Source organism: Neopelma chrysocephalum, unplaced genomic scaffold (genome assembly GCF_003984885.1).
Source record: "Neopelma chrysocephalum unplaced genomic scaffold, ASM398488v2 Primary Assembly neopelma1_96780, whole genome shotgun sequence".
Classification (NCBI taxonomy): domain Eukaryota; kingdom Metazoa; phylum Chordata; class Aves; order Passeriformes; family Pipridae; genus Neopelma; species Neopelma chrysocephalum.
Window position 1 is genome coordinate 1,399,196 of NW_020925424.1, and position 18,298 is coordinate 1,417,493.

The 18,298-nt window shown below is 39.2% G+C and overlaps 1 protein-coding gene across 1 annotated transcript in view; it reads left to right on the forward strand.

Moving 5' to 3' along the window:
* The window catches only part of RAI14 (retinoic acid induced 14), an 84,000-nt gene extending 69,454 nt beyond the window's left edge, over positions 1-14,546 (forward strand). Inside the window, exons 5-17 of the mRNA XM_027709494.1 lie at positions 287-351; positions 2,620-2,677; positions 2,884-2,954; positions 4,388-4,494; positions 6,675-6,853; positions 7,528-7,556; positions 8,479-8,592; positions 9,063-9,120; positions 9,462-9,580; positions 10,075-11,586; positions 12,358-12,507; positions 13,884-13,949; positions 14,202-14,546. Of these exons, the coding sequence (XP_027565295.1) occupies positions 287-351; positions 2,620-2,677; positions 2,884-2,954; positions 4,388-4,494; positions 6,675-6,853; positions 7,528-7,556; positions 8,479-8,592; positions 9,063-9,120; positions 9,462-9,580; positions 10,075-11,586; positions 12,358-12,507; positions 13,884-13,949; positions 14,202-14,279 (2,606 nt within the window). The 3' untranslated portion in view covers positions 14,280-14,546. The remainder of the gene's footprint in view (positions 1-286; positions 352-2,619; positions 2,678-2,883; positions 2,955-4,387; positions 4,495-6,674; positions 6,854-7,527; positions 7,557-8,478; positions 8,593-9,062; positions 9,121-9,461; positions 9,581-10,074; positions 11,587-12,357; positions 12,508-13,883; positions 13,950-14,201) is intronic.
* The last annotated feature ends 3,752 nt before the right edge of the window (positions 14,547-18,298 follow it).

Consider the following 18,298-nt stretch of genomic DNA (forward strand, 5'->3'; position numbering starts at 1 on the left):
AATCTTAGACTTACTTCTGCCAAGATATAGTCTGACACATTGTTTGTGCTACTCCTTTATCTGAAGCAAGACATTAAGATTATTCTGTTACCTGCCTGAACAACAGTCTATTGTAAAGACATTCCACTTGATGTAGGTTTTTATTTTATTTTCTCTACCCTTACTTTTTATTTGTCATGATAGGAACAAGATGGATAATTCGGGATCTTGCCTTTGCCATGGAAGAGTTTATTCCTCTGCTTTGGCATGATTGAATAATTAATTTGCTTTCCTTTTATTCATTTAGGACACAGTGCTTTACATCTTGCAGCAAAGAACAGCCACCCTGATTGCATCAAGAGGTTACTTCAGGTAAAGTAAAAATTAAATTAATTTTGATTTTTGACATTTTCATTTGGGTCCACTAGACATTGACACACTTCCTGCTAATGATCTGCACCACACTGCTATACTGTTGTTCTATCTCCTTGACATCAAGAGAGGCACATCAAGAATTTTAACATAAAGAGTTTAAAGACCCTTCAGGCACTGTGAATGGATGATAGAAAACAGTGTGGTATCTTCCCTGAGTGGTCTGCAGACAGAGTTTTCCATGTGCAGCTGATCTGACATAGCTGGGTTGGGTTTCAAGCAGGTTGCAGCTTCAGTCCAATTCCTGTGTTTTGTCTTTGTGGTTGGATGACTTCGAATTAGGTAGATTTGAGAGTTATAGGGGAAAAGGGTTTTTTGCTTCTGGGGGGATTCTGATATTGTTCCACAGGAATGCTTTCTGTCTGTTCACCATAGAAACGTTTGTCAAGTTCAAGTCAAAGAGAAAAGAAACCAAAGTAGTTTAGATCCTAAAATACGTAAATAATAAAATTCTCCATGAAATGAGGTAAAGAACAGTAAGGGATTAGAAAGGGAGTTGAGAGAATGGGGAAAAAAATAAGAAAAAGAAAATTGAAGATGAATACAGGATTCTCATAGTGTTGAAGCTGAAGATGTGCATTAGTAAGCAAAGACATTGTCCCTCTCAACTCTCATTTCAGAAATACTGGTAAGTTTTCATGGTGGTGATCAGAGGAAAGGAACAGATTTTTTCTAAGTTTGGAGTTATCTGTAAGTCTCAGATGAAATAGTGAATACAGACTAAGACTACAGATGAAATAATTAATAACAACCCAATGGTACAGAAAGAGAATGGATCCCATATCCCAACCTCTAAACTGTTCTTGCCTGATTACCTCAGGGCTCTCCAACTGTCCTGCGACTGGTCCCTGTCAGTGTTTCTGACAACACCGCATCCCATTTCACTGATCCCCACTTCAGTATGTTGCAAGCTGACTTCCCTTACTCGTCCACACCTGGGAAGGGTTGTCATTAGCCACCGAGGCTCATTTCATTGCCGATTTCTACTGCTGCCAACGCCAACCCATTTACAGCATCAACAGCACCATCAGGCCGTCACTGGTGGCATCGCAGGCAGCAATTAATGCGTGTTTGATACTAAGTGTCTGCTGCCCTTTCATGTGCCGGCTACAACCACAGAGTGCTTTTGTTGATATTTTGTTGTTGATATTTTTTCTGGTTTTGTTACAATATGCCGATTTCCAAATACATTCGCAAGTGCAAGCCCATTGGTAATATTTTACAATACTTCGTGCTCTTAGGAATGCCTTCTTACTTCCGGGGACCAAACTGTGCATGTGAAGAATGTTTTACTAGTGTTGAACTAAAATAGGCTAAATAATTATTTTACACAGGCAGAACCTCAACATTTTTGTTACAGAATGCAGTAATCTACATGATCCTGTTTTCCTAGAAAATCATAGACATGTTGGAGGCAGTGCTACATTTAAAAGTAAAAAGTTATAATGTTTGATTTTCAGAAACCCATAATTTGAAGGTCATATTTTCTTCCGTCTAGAGAAAAGCCTTTGAGCTGTTGAAGGGTTTACAGAAGAAGTCCTGTGAGGAGCAGCTAAGGGAGCTGGGGCTGTTTAACCTGGGGGAAAGGAGGCTCAGGGGAGACCCTATCTTGACTGGTCAAGAGGAAATGGCCTCAAGTAGCACCATGGGAGGTTTAGGTTTGATATTAGGAAAAAATCCTTTACTCAGAGGGTAGTGAGGCACTAATGTAACAGGTGTGGATGCCCCATCCCTGAACACCCCTGTTCAAGGCCAGGCTCTGAGCAGCCTGGTTTGGTGGAAGGTATACCTGCCCATGGCAGGGGGTTGGAACTAGATGATCTTTAAGGTGTCTTCCAACCCAAACCATTCTGTGATTCTATGATTCAATAAATAAAAGAAATGAAAGACTAATTGCCTTAGGATGTGGCTGCTTTATCTTTCACTCTAATGTTAAAAAAAAAAAAAAAGATTTCCTGAGAAAAAGGAATTTCTTTCCTTTTTTATTTCCTGATTTAAATTATTCAGAAACTTTAACAATTTTAGGGGATAGGTCTCTCATCATGAGGATTTCCTACATCTTCAGTATAAGCTGGTATCAAGAAAGGAAAGACTAGATTGCTAGAGATGGAAGCTGTACCTGCACTCTGTTAGCATCAAAGATATGTTTTATTTTCTTTGTCTTTCTCTAATTGCCTTTTTTTCCCTTCTCCTTATTGAACTGTGCAGAGTAAATGTCCAGCAGACAGCACTGACAATTCTGGGAAAACAGCTTTGCATTATGCAGGTAACTTCTTTGGTGAAAGCTTGCACTATCTATTTTGTTGTGCTTGATATTCCTAGCTCTACATTTTTTTTGTACCCTGCTCTAATGCTGCAGTGTTGCAAGTGGAAGCACGGAGCACAGTTTTTGAAAATGGGGTGGGTTTGATGGACTTTCATGCTTGTGTTGTTTTTTTTTTTTTTTAATTTTATTTTATTTGGGTTTTTTAGCTGCAAGTGGATGTCTTCAGGCAGTTCAGCTCCTGACTGAACACAAATGTCCCATTAATGTCAAAGATGTGGTACGTACCTCTTCTGTTGTGTACTTCAGATGCCTCAGAGGTTTTGCCACCCTCAACCCCGTGCACTTACCACCCTCCATCTCAGTGCAGCAGTTCAAAGCAATATTGTGCTTATATTTCTTCCTGGACTTCTCTGCTGGAGGAAGTTCCCTTTGCAGCTTGCTGTAGCAGAGGTGTGAAAGCACTTCACAATCTGATACTGTAGTAGCAGGATTTGCTGATTATTAAATTGAGACATTGGCAGAAGTAGCTAGAAAAAATTCTTATATGTTCAAAACGTAATTTAAAAGTATTCCCTTGACTCCAGTAGGCTTGGAAAAAGGTCCAATGTGTGGACAAGTGCTGCAAAATTCTCACAAAGCCCAACCACAGTATGATAAGCCTGAGGGGGAAAAATATATTTGATGTAGTCTAAAGGCTCAGGGACACTACATTCACTATTATGAAGTGTCTACAACCAACTAGGTCTGGTTTTGGGGGTGATGCAGCTGCCTTATAGAAAACCCTCAAATGATAGAAGGAGATGACCTAACAGAAGTAAAGCACAGGCCAGGTGGGAAAGCATAAAAATACTTGTTTGTTTATTTTTGACTTTGATCCACCCCCTTCTTATCTGATCTTTCTAATGAAAATAAATATGTCACAGATGTCAGACCTAATATTTCAGCAAATGCATTTTAAAGGCAGAAAAGATTTGTTCCGTCTTAAGAAGGGAAGGCTGTAGGAGTATCTTAAAAATGTCTTAGGCTACATCATGGTTGGTCATAGGAAAGAGGAAGTCAGACCAACCTCAGAGATGCATGACAAAATGATGATAAAAAGTGGTCAGAGTTTGGGTAGTGAACCTAACTTGGAAATCCCAGTTAGCTATTAAGGAGAAAATAATCTCACCTTGAAGGTGGTCAAACGCTGGAACCGGTACCCAGAGATGTAATGTCGTCTCTACCTTTGGAGATGCTTAAAACTTGACTGGACAAGTCTCTGAGCAATGTACTGTAACTTGAAGTTTGCCTAGCTTTGTGTTGAAAAAGAAGTGAGAGACACCCCAAATGACATCTAAGGGTGTCTTCCAAACATATTAGTCTGTGGTTTTATGAAACATTGTATTTTTGCCTTGTACTTAGTTAAAAGTATCATTTTTGCTGTGGAGCTACTGAAAGATACTGAGCAGTTTCAAAATCACTATCTTTTAGCATTGAGCAAACAGCAAAGGGAGTATAAAAGGAAAAAGCATCCCTACTCCTTATGTTTTGCACCATCCCTAGTAGTCAACAAGGAATTAAAGTAAACTCAGCTACATTTATGGTATATAAGAAAAATGAACTGAGAGCACCTCATTTATGCTATGTAGAGATAAAATTCATAGCTGTGTTCAAATCTCAGTCTTATTTGTAAGTGAATATTGTTCACAGTTTCTTTAAATGCATTTCTAGGATGGGAACATACCTCTGCTGCTTGCAGTACAGAATGGACATACAGAAGTCTGCAAATACCTTCTGGATCATGGAGCAGACATCAACACCAGGGATAAAAATGGAAGGTACATCAGGTTAACATGTTAATTCTTGCCCAAGGCTGACTGTCAAATGAAGCTTTCTCATCAAATTCTTCCCAAAATAGTTGATGTTAGGTGAAATAATGCTTTCTGTACTGGACATCCTCATTGTTGAGAAGGCTTGCAAAATTCTGCCTAAAGGGAAAGATGAAACAGAAACTATGCAACTATAAAACTAATGTGCCTGTAAGATTTCCCTTGGGCTACCAGAGTAGTATATCCCATTTTTAAATGATTCCTACACAAAACTGATTGATAGCACTTACCCACACATCACTTTCTAAGTGTCCCAATTTTAAGTGCTGCTTTCTTCTAAGGATGAGTTAGTAGCTGTTACTTGGAAGCAAAATCTTTGGAGGGTTCTTTCTTCTACCATAATGTGGCCACAACAGCAAGAGAAAAGTACAGTAAAGCTTTATAGTGGAGATGCTGTTTTAGGAGGTGCCAATTAGAGATTTTTTGCATTAATAGATAGTGCATGTGTCAGAAAACTGTTCTTAAAAAGCAACATCCTTGTAGTGAAAAATGCTCTTGTTTTAATGATACTGACAAAGATCAAGACTCTTTGAAAATTATGGACTGTTTATAAACAGTTCAATAAATTGCGAAGGTAAGGAAGGATACTGAGAAGACTTGGCACTCACACTTCATAGCAATGTTGATTATTATATGTGATACAATGCTGATATTGTTCTCTGGCAGCACCTGTGAGGATAAGACTGGGCCCTAACTTGTTTTTTATCAGTCCAAAGTTCATTAGTGCACTCCTTTTTTCAGTTGTCTAAAGAAAACTGCCTGCTTCTCTTTGTTAGTTTGCATGGCCTCCTCAGTGCTTTGAACCTGAGGTGCTGCACACTCTGGGACCTCCACCTTCTCCTCACTTTCTTACTATATAATCAGCAGACAGCGTTAAGACTTTCTTCATTAATTGGATGAAGGAGTTTCTGTCATAGATAGGACTCACATTTTTGTATTTTCTTTTTTAAGAAAATGCTGTGTGTAAAAGCAAGAGAATGATATAATATGAAATATACTGTTTACTTCTTGCTTTCATTGTGGTGAGGGGAGTGACTACTCCTGCATCTCATGTTCACTAAAGTGGTTAAGATTTTACTGAAACAGGAGAAGCCTTACTGGGAGAAGAAGGGGATAACCTTTGAAAATGGCATCTCCAGATTTCTATCTTGTCCAGACTCAGTGAATTATTTTGTAATCTAAAACCTTCCCTGTGACTCTGGAGGTGTTACTGAAATTGCCACTCAGCACTACCTTTTAACATAGCACTGCAGCAGCCATCACCTCTCCAGGGCTCACTCATTACAGGGAGTATGTTCAATTCATCAGTGAAATTTTTGTCTTAATATTTAGCAAAAATTATCACTGTAGTAACTTTTCAACTTCAAATCTGCACCGAGGAATGTGTTTGGCAGTAAACTTGGCCAACCTATTAGGCACATTTTCATGTTGAGAAAGGAGAATTATGCCCAAGCAGGAGGGCAGTATTAGAGCTTGCTTGAAAAGTAAAGGGGGTTTGTGTGTTTTTAATTATTCTGTACATTTCTTATGACCTCTTCAAGTAAATGAGAAAAGCAGACACAAAATGTTAGGAAAAGACTCCTTCTGCATGCTACCTTTACTCTAGGATCTGGCATTGTGTAGCTACCCTGTGTTGGAAAGGGAACGGTTTGTGCTCTAATGGACTTCTTTCTTCTTTTCTTTTTTCCTTTTTTTTAAGCTGACAGTAGTACAGGTTTTCAGGTCAAACCCGTCTCTTGGACTCACTGAAGGTCCTTGAGGTTTTTTTGTCTTTTTGTTGAAATCTGTTTGTCTCTTTTGTTTAAAAAGCAGCATGTGAAGGACAGCAGCAGTGAAATAAAGGCTCTCCTGTTGTACCACCGCTGTAATTGTAGTGTACCAGTGAGGTTTGTTAGTCTGACTTTATCCTGCAGCCATTTCTATCTATGACTCCCCTCTTGATCTCAGGAAGCCATTTTTAGAAATGACCTGTCTTTGCAGCTGGAGAGTATGTATGAGGAAGAGGAGGAGGGACTTTATTGCATGATAACCACCACACTTCTTTTCCTGAAAAGATGAGCTGCTTAAAGAGTATGTTCTTGACACTTGTTCTCTGTGTTTTGGTTTTGTGTTTTATTTTGTTTTTTCAGAACTGCTTTGATGATGGCTTGTGAAGCTGGTAACCTTAACATGGTGGACGCTTTCCTTAGGAGAGGTGCAGATGTCAGTTTAGTAGATGTTTTTGGACAGAACGCCCTGCATTACGCCAAGCTCTCTGAGAACACAGGGATCCAGAACCTCCTATCATCAAAGTTATCTCAGGATGTGGGTATGTAAGAGAGGCTGATGTGCAGTTTGTCCCTTCTTGAATGGGCTATGCAGATGTTTAGCACTCAACAAATTTACTTCAAACTGTAATCTGAAATGTTGCAAAAGCCATTTTCAATATCGTCTGTCTGAGACTTTCCAAAAACTCTTTGCCATAGATGGTAATATTTAGCATGGGATAAAGCCCTGAGGGCAAAAAGAGGTGTTTTGGAGAAAGAAAAGGTAAGTTGATGTAGCAACATTGTGAAGTTTTGAATACATTGAATACAGTTTGGAATAGATTTTCTTTTATTAGGTGGGAGAGTCAGTGGAGCGTACAACCTCTCAGCAGAGGGCTTGAAGAAGGAACTAAAGCAGGCAGAAGATTTTATGGTCAAACTAAGATGGATTTCTGAAGTAGGAAGCTTAATGTGGAAGAATGGTGTGAGACTATAATAGAATAAGAATTGTCATGATTCTTCAGATTCTATCTCGGTATGAAACCCAAACAGTAGCAAAGAAAGGGTGTGATTCAAATGGCATTTGGAAATTATGTTTTTCAGCTTTCAGACAGGAATTCAAAAATCAAGCTGTTTATCTGTGGTATGGGAAGTAGAGCTGAGAGGTGAGCTAAGAATGGCAAATAACTTTTCCTTTGTTAACTGTTATTTATTCCACCTCTTTTCTGCTTCACAGATACAAAGTCACCGACAAAAGCGAAGCAGGTATTTGTCCTTTTGCTTTTGAAAATACTCAGACTATCTAGGCGTGTACCATAAGAACTAGTAACTGACAGGACTGGAAGCAGTACTGAATGTCACTGTGAGATGTGTTGCCATGACTACTGTGTAAAAGGTTTTTGTTGCTTAGTTAAAAAATGTGTTTCAGAAACATTGCCTTTAGACTTCGCTTCTGTCCGTATAAGCAGCCAGCACCCTTAGTGAGACAAGGAAGGGAGTGCGAGTGTGTACATGCATGTGTGCTTTTCTCATAAGGCAGGAGCTTGGCTTTTGGACTCCCTATCTCTTCAAACTGTAGAGGAGGTGGTCTAGAAAAATACCCTGTTTCTAAAACTTGTAATTGAAGGTTATCTCTGGTTACTGGAGACCCCGTCCTGTGAGAATCCCAGCAGATTTAGGCAGTTATATTGGTTTCTTAAATTTTGTGTTTAATATCATATCTTGGAGTGCACCTAAGCCTTGTAGACCTGCTGGTGGCTGGAAAGTAGATGAGGGTGCAGTGCATTGGTTCATTCCTTCTCTGAGTGGAGAGGTAGGTTTTTCAGCTCAGGCAGAAGCCAGTGGAAAGATGGTAGCCATGAAGAAGGGCATGACTGAGCTATGTATGAATGGAATTATTTAAGGTCACTGGTGCTAAACCTGTTGTCAGCTTCTGCTTTTTCACTAAATCTTGTTTGTTTTCACTGAAGCATGGGTTACAAGGGAGCAGATTCTTATTGTCAGGCATGTTTCATATCTTTATGTTAGTAGAGATATGGTCTTTACATAGGGAAAAAAAGGCACTGCATGAGCTGCTAAAGTTGATATTAATGTGGGATTTTATTTTATTTTTTTTTATAAAACAACTTGCTTGGACTTTACTAACCAAACTAACAAACCTACCTTTTCTGGCTGGTGAAACTTTCAGCATGATCAAGGCTCTAAATTAAGTTCAGAAAGAAGTGGAACTCCAAAAAAACGCAAAGCCCCACCTCCTCCTATCAGTCCTATTCAGGTAAAGAAAAGACCAATTTTGAGATGCTTTTAGGGGGTATAAGGCATTTTGAATATTATGTGAATTATGTGGGCTGGATTTGCTCTGTCACTGTTATTTTATATGCCTGTCTTACCATGAGTGCTTTTCCTTACGTTAGGATGACACCGTGAAAGCACATGTTGGTTAGGTTAACTAAGAAAAATTGAAGATTTTTTTTTTTCTTAAATACATGTCAATATATTGCTATTATTTGTCACAGGGGCTGCAGTCTTTCAAACTATCTACAAGATAGTTGCCCTTATTTCCTTAGTATTTAATGAGAATTGTGCAATGGAACTTGAATGGCTTTAACAGACCTTAAAGATGCTACAACTAAACGAGACCTCAGAAATAAAAGAAATCCACTTTGACAGGCTTTATCCAGAAGGATCTATACTGTCTGTAGTTCTTTTTGGTGAGCTGTCCAACTTTACAACTGCATTCTGTGAAAACATTTTCTTCTGATGTCTTGGCAGGAAGAATTCAGCTCCTTGCATAGAGATAATAAAGACAGACTGAGTGACAGCACAACAGGTATACAATTAATCCTTACTTTCATCTTTGGTTAGGCATTTTAGGTGGCGTGAAATGTTGAAAACTGGTCAGAAATCCTCTGTGCCTTTCTGCTTAGAACATGAGACACACTGAGTATTGAGAGTAATGTTTTGTAATTCCACTAGCAGCTTCCCTCCAAAACCTCCTGCTTCTACTGAGTGAACTTAACACTTTTTTGGGGAGTTAATAGGAACAGTTTGTTTGCTCACTGCATTTAGTGGTCATGGGAACAAACTGTTTAACTTTAAATGTTAAAATAACTGACTAGCTAGCATTTCAGCTTTTTGAAAGCTTTTGAATCTTTCTTTTTTTCTCTGAAGGTGGTGATAGCTTATTGGGTGTGAGTTCTGAAGCTGACCAACAAGACCTACTGCTGTTGATGCAAGCAAAAATTGCTTCTTTGACATTGCACAATAAGGAGCTGCAGGACAAATTACAGGTGGCATATTTTTGTGCTATTCTGGTGCTATCTTAATGTGCTAGCAGAACAAAGAGCTTCTTACTGTTTTAAAGAGTTGTACTCTGAAGATAATTTAATGAACTTGTTGTAAGATCATGGAAACACTCTGCCCCAAAGGATTAAATCAGTGTTTTATCTTCTCACTTTTTCCATAAATTACTGAATAACTTTGTTTGTTATGATAACCACATTAGAAAAGATGTTAGCAGTTGGGTTAGCAGAATTTTAATTTGCATAGCTTATGGAGATCAGCCCAGACTTTCAGACGACCTTGGCACTTACTGTCCTCTCTCACTGCAGATGACTAAATGGTAGCAGCTGGGCTTTGAATTTTTCTAAAACTTTCTTCCATGGTTCTTTAATCATCTGTCTCTGTAGGATGTAGCAGTATTTTCTTGCTTACTCTATTGTAAAAAAAATATAATCTTGTCCATGTATTTATTGTGCAATTGTTCGTGTTTCTTTTTGGACAGGAAAGAACACCTAAAGAAGGGGATTCAGCTGTAGAATCTTATTCAACCCAAACAGAGTTTGAGCAAACAGTAGATAGACAAAATGAGTTCTTGGCTCAGGAGCTGAAGCCTACATTAAATGCCACTCAGACCCAAGAAAAATTGACAAGCCCCAGAGAAGTAAAAATGAAGTACCTCCAGGAAGACCTAAAGGATGTGCAGAGGAAATTAGAGAATTCTGAAGCCAAAAGAAGGCACCTGGAATCTCAGGCCCAGTCTAGAATTCCAGAAACAGATCGTTTAAATAGCCCAGACATTTCAGAAAATGGTTCTGATCTTAACCTGAAGTTCCAAGAAACTCAGAACAGGTATGAGGAAGCTGGGAAAGACACCTTGAATGCGCAAAGGCAAAAGAAGCTGAGTGTTGTTTCCTCTGAAAGTGAAGAAACCAGTTCTGATCTGAGTATGTTGAAAGTTACATATGCAGAAGTTGAAACACTTAAGCAAGAATTGAAGAAAGCATTGGAGGAAAGCGAAAGACAAAAAGAAAAAGTGAGAGAACTACAGAAAAAGTTTGAAGACAGAGAGCAGAATGTGGCAAGCAAATTGTCTGTGGAAGAGTGTGAGGAAATGAAGAATTCATATTGTTCAGTTATTGATAACATTAATCAAGAGAAAGCATTGCTGATTGAGAGGTACAAAGAAGGGCAAGAGGAAATTAAAAGGCTACAGGACAAGCTGACAAATCAGACACAGCTGGAATCTAGTCCTGAAGCTGGAGAAATGAAAGACGTGATGCACAGAATGGTAGATGACCTCAACAGACAACTCAGTGAATTGTCTCAGTTGTACAAAGAAGCACAAACAGAGCTTGAAGACTTTAGGAAGAAAAAAACTCTAGATGATATAGCTTTGGACTACATTCCTAGAGAAGAACATGAGAAACTGATGGAGGTAACAAATTCTTTGAAATACAAAGCAGAAAATGAGTTGTCAGAAATGAAATCCCAGTACACAAAAGTCTTAGATGAAGCAGAAGAACTAAAGCAACTGTTAGACACTCAGAAACAAAACTCTGTGCCAATTACTGAACACCGTCAGGTGATTAGTGCACTCAGAAATACTATAAAGGAAATGGAGGAAGAAATAAATGAGCTCAAAAAACAGCTTAACAACAAGGAAGGTGAATTAAGAAACTTAGAGAAGGAGTTACTGGAAGAAAAAGCTGCAATTAATGAAGCTATGGTACCCAAGGCTACATATGAAAAGCTCCAGTCATCACTAGAGGGTGAAGTTAGTGTTTTGTCATCCAAACTGAAGGATGTAATGCGAGAGAAGGAAAATGTATCCTTAGATGCTCTGAAACTGAGAAATGAAATTTTGCACTTGAAAGAAGCAAAAGAAGGTATGCATACTCTGCTTGAAGCAAAGGAACGGGAGGTGACTGATCTCCAGCAAAAGTACCACCAAGTTCAAGAAGCCCTTCTTGAAATGAAAAACTCATCAAAACTAGAAGAAGATAAGGATAAAAAGGTCAGTGACTCACTACAGTGCAGGGGTAGTATGAGTTCAGACTGCAAAACACGTTGGGTGGTGCACAAGTGATCTCATAGATGATGTTGGTTCAAGTGTAACTTCTGAGTGTGTTTGCCCATCCAAAAATTCAGGGCTTAAAGTCAAAAGGAGTTTTCAGTATCTTTAACTTTGCAGTTGATTTCCCTCTCCTGTGGAGATACACACGATCTTTCAATTTACCTCTTTAAAATTCTGCTTAGGTTGGCTTCACACTATTTAGCCAACTGAGGTCAAAAAAGTGGGATTTACAGCAGGAAGAGATTCCAGAGGAGACAAGATCAGGAAGGAGCAAAAATTCACTGTTGTGATATTACTGTATCATCTCAACCATAGCATGATTTGACTAATTTTCCTCTGCAGCAACCATTTCTGTCACTACAAATTTCTTTATAAAAAGCTATGCCTTTTGCTAGCTGCAAATAGGTGGCCTCTGTTATATTTGTGTCTTGCATTCAGCAGCAGAATTTGTAAAGGTGGTAAATGGAGTCCTTTTTTGTAAATATTGCTGGTTTTCAGAACAAGGAGTCCATTTTGAATAGACTGGACTACGATGGGAGATAGAGAAGCATTGTAACCCTTTGTTTACATTTCTCTATTTGTCCATTGAGTTATTTACAAATTGTTTTTCTCCATTCTTAAATTTAAGTCACAAATAACTCATAGATGAGACTCACAGGAACACAGTATGCCTTGCATCTTCTGATGAAAACCTGGTTTTTGCCTCCCTAGATCAATGAAATGTCCAAGGAAATTAGCAAATTAAAAGAAGCACTGAACAGCCTCTCTCAGCTTTCCTACTCAACCAGTGCCCCCAAAAGACAAAGCCAGCAGCTGGAGGTGTTACAACAACAAGTGAAGCAGTTGCAAAACCAACTGACTGTAAGTGTGATAGTTTGTAAACCTGACATTAGTCCCAGCTCTCCAAAGACACAGGTGCTATTCTTCGCTCTGCTTATTTAAAATGCAATACAGTCAATGAGTACACGGGAGGGAATTTTCATCCAGAAATTCGGTAATTTCTCTGTTTCACTGAAACATCTAGGAATCTGCAAGTCACAAATAGCTCTTTAGAAAAAGCCTAACTAAAGAAAGCTGTTTTCCCACATATTTTTCTCGGGCCAATACAGAAACAAAATTCTTGTAGTGGAATCTAATGACCAAACCTGCTGCCGAGACCCTGTTTTGTGGAAAAGTATGACCAATGTGCGGGGGATTTGTGCGTTTTTCCAAGAACATTCATCAGCTGAAGTAGTTTTGTTTTATTAAGCTTTCTGGAAAACATACTCACTGAAAGCATGAGGTTTCAAATCAAGCAAGTCTTTCTTTTTATGGAGAGCACAGTTAATTCTCTGAAATTCGGAACTGCTTACAGAGGGGTTTTTTAAATTATATTTGTTTGTGCATGAAAGGTCCAATCCTCTAAGCTAGGTTGAGTCTTAACTGATATTTCCAAGAGCTTGCCTGCCCAAAGGAGCACTTTAATTCACTTTTGAGGATGAAAAGAAAGTAATGCCCACCAGAGGCCCTTGTCAAGAGCTGCGGAGTGACTCTGGAAGGAGAATTCCCAGACTGACATGCTAAATGGCTTAACTGGTGTCTCCTTCCTACCTTCCTCAACAGAAAGAAAGAAGAGTTAGAAAAATACTCTTGCAGCAGGGAGAAATAGTAGGCAGACAGTTACACACTGCATCCTGTTCAGACTCAGACTGTTTCTTATTCCAGTCCTCCATGTCTGAAAGGATCCTTCATTTCCCACTGCTTAAGGACCAGCAAAGTAGTGTGAGGTGCAAAGGTACGCAGCACATTAGGAAAGTGGGTAGTATTTAAAACAGGACAGAATCACCCTTTCCCTCTTGTAGGTTAACTTTCCTAGCAGCTTCATGTTTGCTTGGAAAGATGGCTTCTGGGTTGTGGCAGTCTGTGATCATTAAAAAGGAGCCTGACTTTCATTGACTGAGGGGTTTGTGGGTTAAGACCTTAGTAAGCACCTCTGACAGACGGTACATTGCAGCTCAGCACTTCTTACAACTGATGTTACCTCACCAGTTTTTTTATTGGGAGGGGTAGAATTACAGCATTTTCATGGACATGCTTCCGAGCAAATTTGGAGTGCTTAGTGGCACAGCAGTGTCGGAGCCGGTTCTCAGTGCATTGCATAAGACCGGTTTGTAATTTCCTCTGTGTAAATCTAGTTGAGGAGTCCTGAATTCAATACTTCTGAATGCTCTGTGCCTTTCTGCTTAACTGTTTTCTAGGAAACAAAAAAACAACATCAGGAAATTGTCTCGGTTTACAGGATGCATCTTCTCTATGCTGTGCAGGTATGGTTGCATGTTGTCAGTCACACAGTCTTGGTATTTTAATTAAAGATGCTTCTTTTGCAGATCTAGTAAGAACTTTGCATGTTTTATCTAAGACATCCCTCCCAAAAGGTATGACAGTTCAAGCACAAACTAAGCTCCATTTGGGAAATTGATCTAATTACTATACCTCAAAAATAGTTTGTCAATATTCTTAAAGAGTAGAGAGCTGCATGAATTCAATCATCTTTTCTTCTTTCTCCCCTTGTCTAGGGTCAAATGGATGAAGATGTCCAGAAAGTGCTTAAACAAATTTTATCAATGTGTAAAAGCCAATCACAGAAAAAGTAAACAAAGAAAAAGCCAAGGAAAACTCCCTATTTTATTAATCCTGTTATGGTTGTTTATCTAGATTTGCCTTAACATAAGATTTAAAATTGGCAATTTGCTGCTTTTGTGTTATTGTGCTGTTTGTGAGGGGGATATAATTGTCCGTCTGTACCACTTCCCTGTGCATTTCCATGTGCAGTAACTAAACACATGCCTGCTTTTCATATCCAAAATGCAAGTATGTTCTTCAGACTTTTTACTTAGGCCACTCCATATTGTGTTTACCCTGTAAGTACTTTCCAGCTTCCTCCAATAAAAGCAGGTTAACCTGGAGGAAAGCACTCGTGTTGCCTGGGTAAAGGTGAAATTTTCTGTGAGGTCTTCTGTACTGATTATAAGCTGCATCTTGTTACTGGGGATGTTTGATGCTGTAGTGCTCAGATTCCTGACATTTTGCCATATGCAGTCTTCGGCAGAGCAGAAGCAAGCCTTGCAGCAGTGAGCAGGACTAGATATTTATGCTAAGCCAGAACGTCAAACAGCTACACTTCTTAATGTAATATTATGTAAGATTAACAAACTATGAGGTAGCTGTCCCAATCCACCCAATGCACTGAGTACATACCATACTTCACAGTTTCTGTAACTACCTGGTAGTGCAATGAAACTATTTCAAAGCATTAGTTTATTGAAGTTCTGTACAAACAGAACTGTCTGTATAAACAACCCTTTATGATAGGTTTAGCTGTCTATGCAAGTGTTGGCCATGAAGCTCAGGAACAAAACCAGAACATGTACTTTAGACAAGGGATTCTAGTGAACACAGGATGTTTACAGTGAATGTCAATGCCTCATACTTCCTAACCTCACTTTTGTAAAGATCTTCTCTTCAGTATATTTTTATTGGCCCTCTAATGAATTTTTTTGTAACTAAACCATTTTTTCTACATAATATTTGCATTAAGCTTATTAACAAATATTTTTAGGTAATTGTGTTTTAGAGAGTTTATACCCCCAAGTATTCAGTAATAGTGAAGCATAGTGAAGTGTTTTCAGTTTGTAAGGGATTTGTACGGAATAATAGGCCTGTCTGTCAGTGTGGTCCACAGCAATGAAGTCTAAAATGCAATTCAGACTGCTGTTTCAAAAAAATTTAGAAACTTGTGCTGGTTTAAAAGTTAACCAGCAAGGGAAAATGAACTCAATTCAAAAGAGAGATTTATAAGTCAGAATAACAATTTATTAAAATAATGCAATAAGTACAATTATACAGACAGACAATTGGTTTTAACCCACAAAACCCAAATGTATAAACCAGCACCCTAGGGTATGAACAAGAGTGGTGTACCTTGGCCCACCCCCGAGTCCAAAGCAAAGGGAGAGGGAATAAACCTGCTGGTGGGAGAGCTGCTGCAGTCTGGTCAGAAGTGGTGATTGCAGTCCAGTCGAGGGTGGTGGTCTCAGTCTAGTTGAAGGCAGTGGTCTGGAGTCTTCCTCTGGATCCCACGAGAGAGCCTCAAGGCTCTGAAACCCCAGTTATATACTCTCCAGTTCAGGCGGGAGTGCTCAGTCCCTCCCTCAGAGTAGGGAATTCCATAAAAGGGCATGCAGATGCTCAGTCCCTCTTCCATATAAGGGTATCAGAGCGGGGAATTCCATATAAGGATATCAGAGCAGGGAATTCCATAAAAGGGTACAGGAACATCTTCCCACCTTGCAGGCCTCTACTGACAGCAGTTTTTGGGAAATGGCATGGAGGCTATAGAATACACAGTTTTGGGTTACACCCATCCAGGGATGAATTGGTCCCAGCCGTTCTAACCAGGACAAAACTATAGATAGAGAACAGCAGAAGGTGTCAAAAATTCTATATGTTGTTTCTAGAGGCTAGAAGCATCAGTAAAGCCTTTATCAGCACTTCTAAATTTAAAATCAAATAAAAATGTCTGATGTGGGATAGAATGAAACTATGGAAATATGTTTCTAAGCACACACCGCACTTGAGGGTACAACCATTTTAACTAGCTTGCAGCTTCAATATGGTATTTTTTTTTTATTCTATGGGGATATGTCTCTATTAATGGAGAAACCTTTCAGAGCTATATAATCTATGAAGTTTATAGAGAGTCATAATATGACAAGAGTCGGCAGTGCCTCAGGCTGACTGGACTCATAGTGCACTTATATCAGATAATTCCTAACTCTGGCAAGACTAGATGGATTTTAAAAGCAAGAAGAAAAATGACACCTTTGCATCAGTTAGACCTTGGTGTTACTTTTCTTGAGCGGTTTAACTAATGCCAGCTAATTTTGAACAGTATTTTGTAGTTAGACAGCTTTGAAAACGCTCCAAAGAAATGTGAAAAGAATTTTGCTGCATCACTTCAAAAAGAACAAGATTTTAAGCATGCTAATGCTGAAAGTATAAAACTTGATGAACCATATTGTAGGTTGCCTGATGGATTTAGTCTTCTACTTCGGTTTGGTTTGTATATTTATTACAATTATCTTTGTGGAATATTGGAAATTATATACTGCAGCATAACAAGTTTCTTTATATGTAATTTACAAGACATTTCCTTATGCACCAAATAAACTATTTCCAATTTTTTTTCACTTGTGTCTTCATTTACTTTTTGTATTGAGGGAAATCTCACTACACTGTTCTGACGTAGTACAAATGTGTTCTATATCTCATGTTTAGATACATGTCAGATGAACGGGGCCTTCCTCCCTGAAATTGCAACTTCATTATTAACTATCTTGATCTGTTAGGTAGAATAGAACCCAGTCAAAACCCCACATAATCAGTTCTGTAGGTGATGCCTTCTAACTGATGGGTAAGTTCAGAGCCATTTCTCATGTGGACATCCCATTAGAGGTAATACAGCTTTCCCATTTGCCACTGCATGCATTCCAGCTAAGTTTAAAACTACCTTAGAGCAGTAGCACAGATTAGTGATGTCCCACAGTTTTTCAAAACTGTGGTTCTCTATCACTTAGCACTTCAGACACAGAACTATAGTGAAAGTATTTATATATATGTGTGTATATGCATATGGATATATGGATATGTATACTTTTTAAACTCAGTTATACAGCCCCATTCCCTTTTATCATCTCCTTGGTTTGTTGGAGAAACTGGCTTTTCAGTAACTTATTTGCTAAAATATCTTCCTGTCTGAGGGTGGAACACACAAACAGCAGGAATTACAACTTTTGTGATTACGTCCTGGAGTTCAAGTAGCTTTTTAGCCTCTTGAGGCAGATTTCTTTAAGCTACTCAGCACTGAGGTTTTTTTGAAGAAGGACAAACTGGCATGCAAAACATGGGCTTGTGGGGTACATCGTGTCTGCCTATGCTGGTACTCTGAAACTTCCACGCTTATTTTTGGCCTCCTGTATGGTCAGTCATGACAGTACAGGTCTTCTCCTGGGCAGCATTTTTATAGCCAGTTCCTGCCCTCCTCCCCCCTAAATGAATAGGCACTGGGGATGAACATTGCCCTTGTCAAACACACAATGCAGTTTGCACACAACAGTGATAATTTGGTCAGTCACCTTGAGCATACTGGCTCTTCTCACCCATCCTATACCCTGTCGCAGTAGGCAATAGTGACAAATGATGATAGCAGGCTTCAGATGAAATTTGGGAGGAAACATCATCTTAGATCAGCGTTAAGATCACCTTTTTTTTTTTAAAATTTTTTTTTCCCCCCTTTCTTGCTGGATAAACTAAGGGGAAGTTCCTGTACACATATGTTGCCCTGGTTATTTGGCACCTGGCTGTCGCAGGCCCCCTCCTTTGCCAACCCAGATGGACATGGGAAGATGATGGAGGAGATTTCAGCAGCCATCAAACAAGAACCTCTTGCAGTGTGCCCTGTCTCCTTGATGGGCAGATCTTTTGGCTTCAGCAGCACATAGTGGCACAGAGCCAACACCTGAGCACAAGGGTGCTCAAACTCTTAGATGAGTTTGGCTCCCTGCACATGCTGCACACCAGATGCCCTGCTGGAGCCCCATGGGTAGAGGCACAG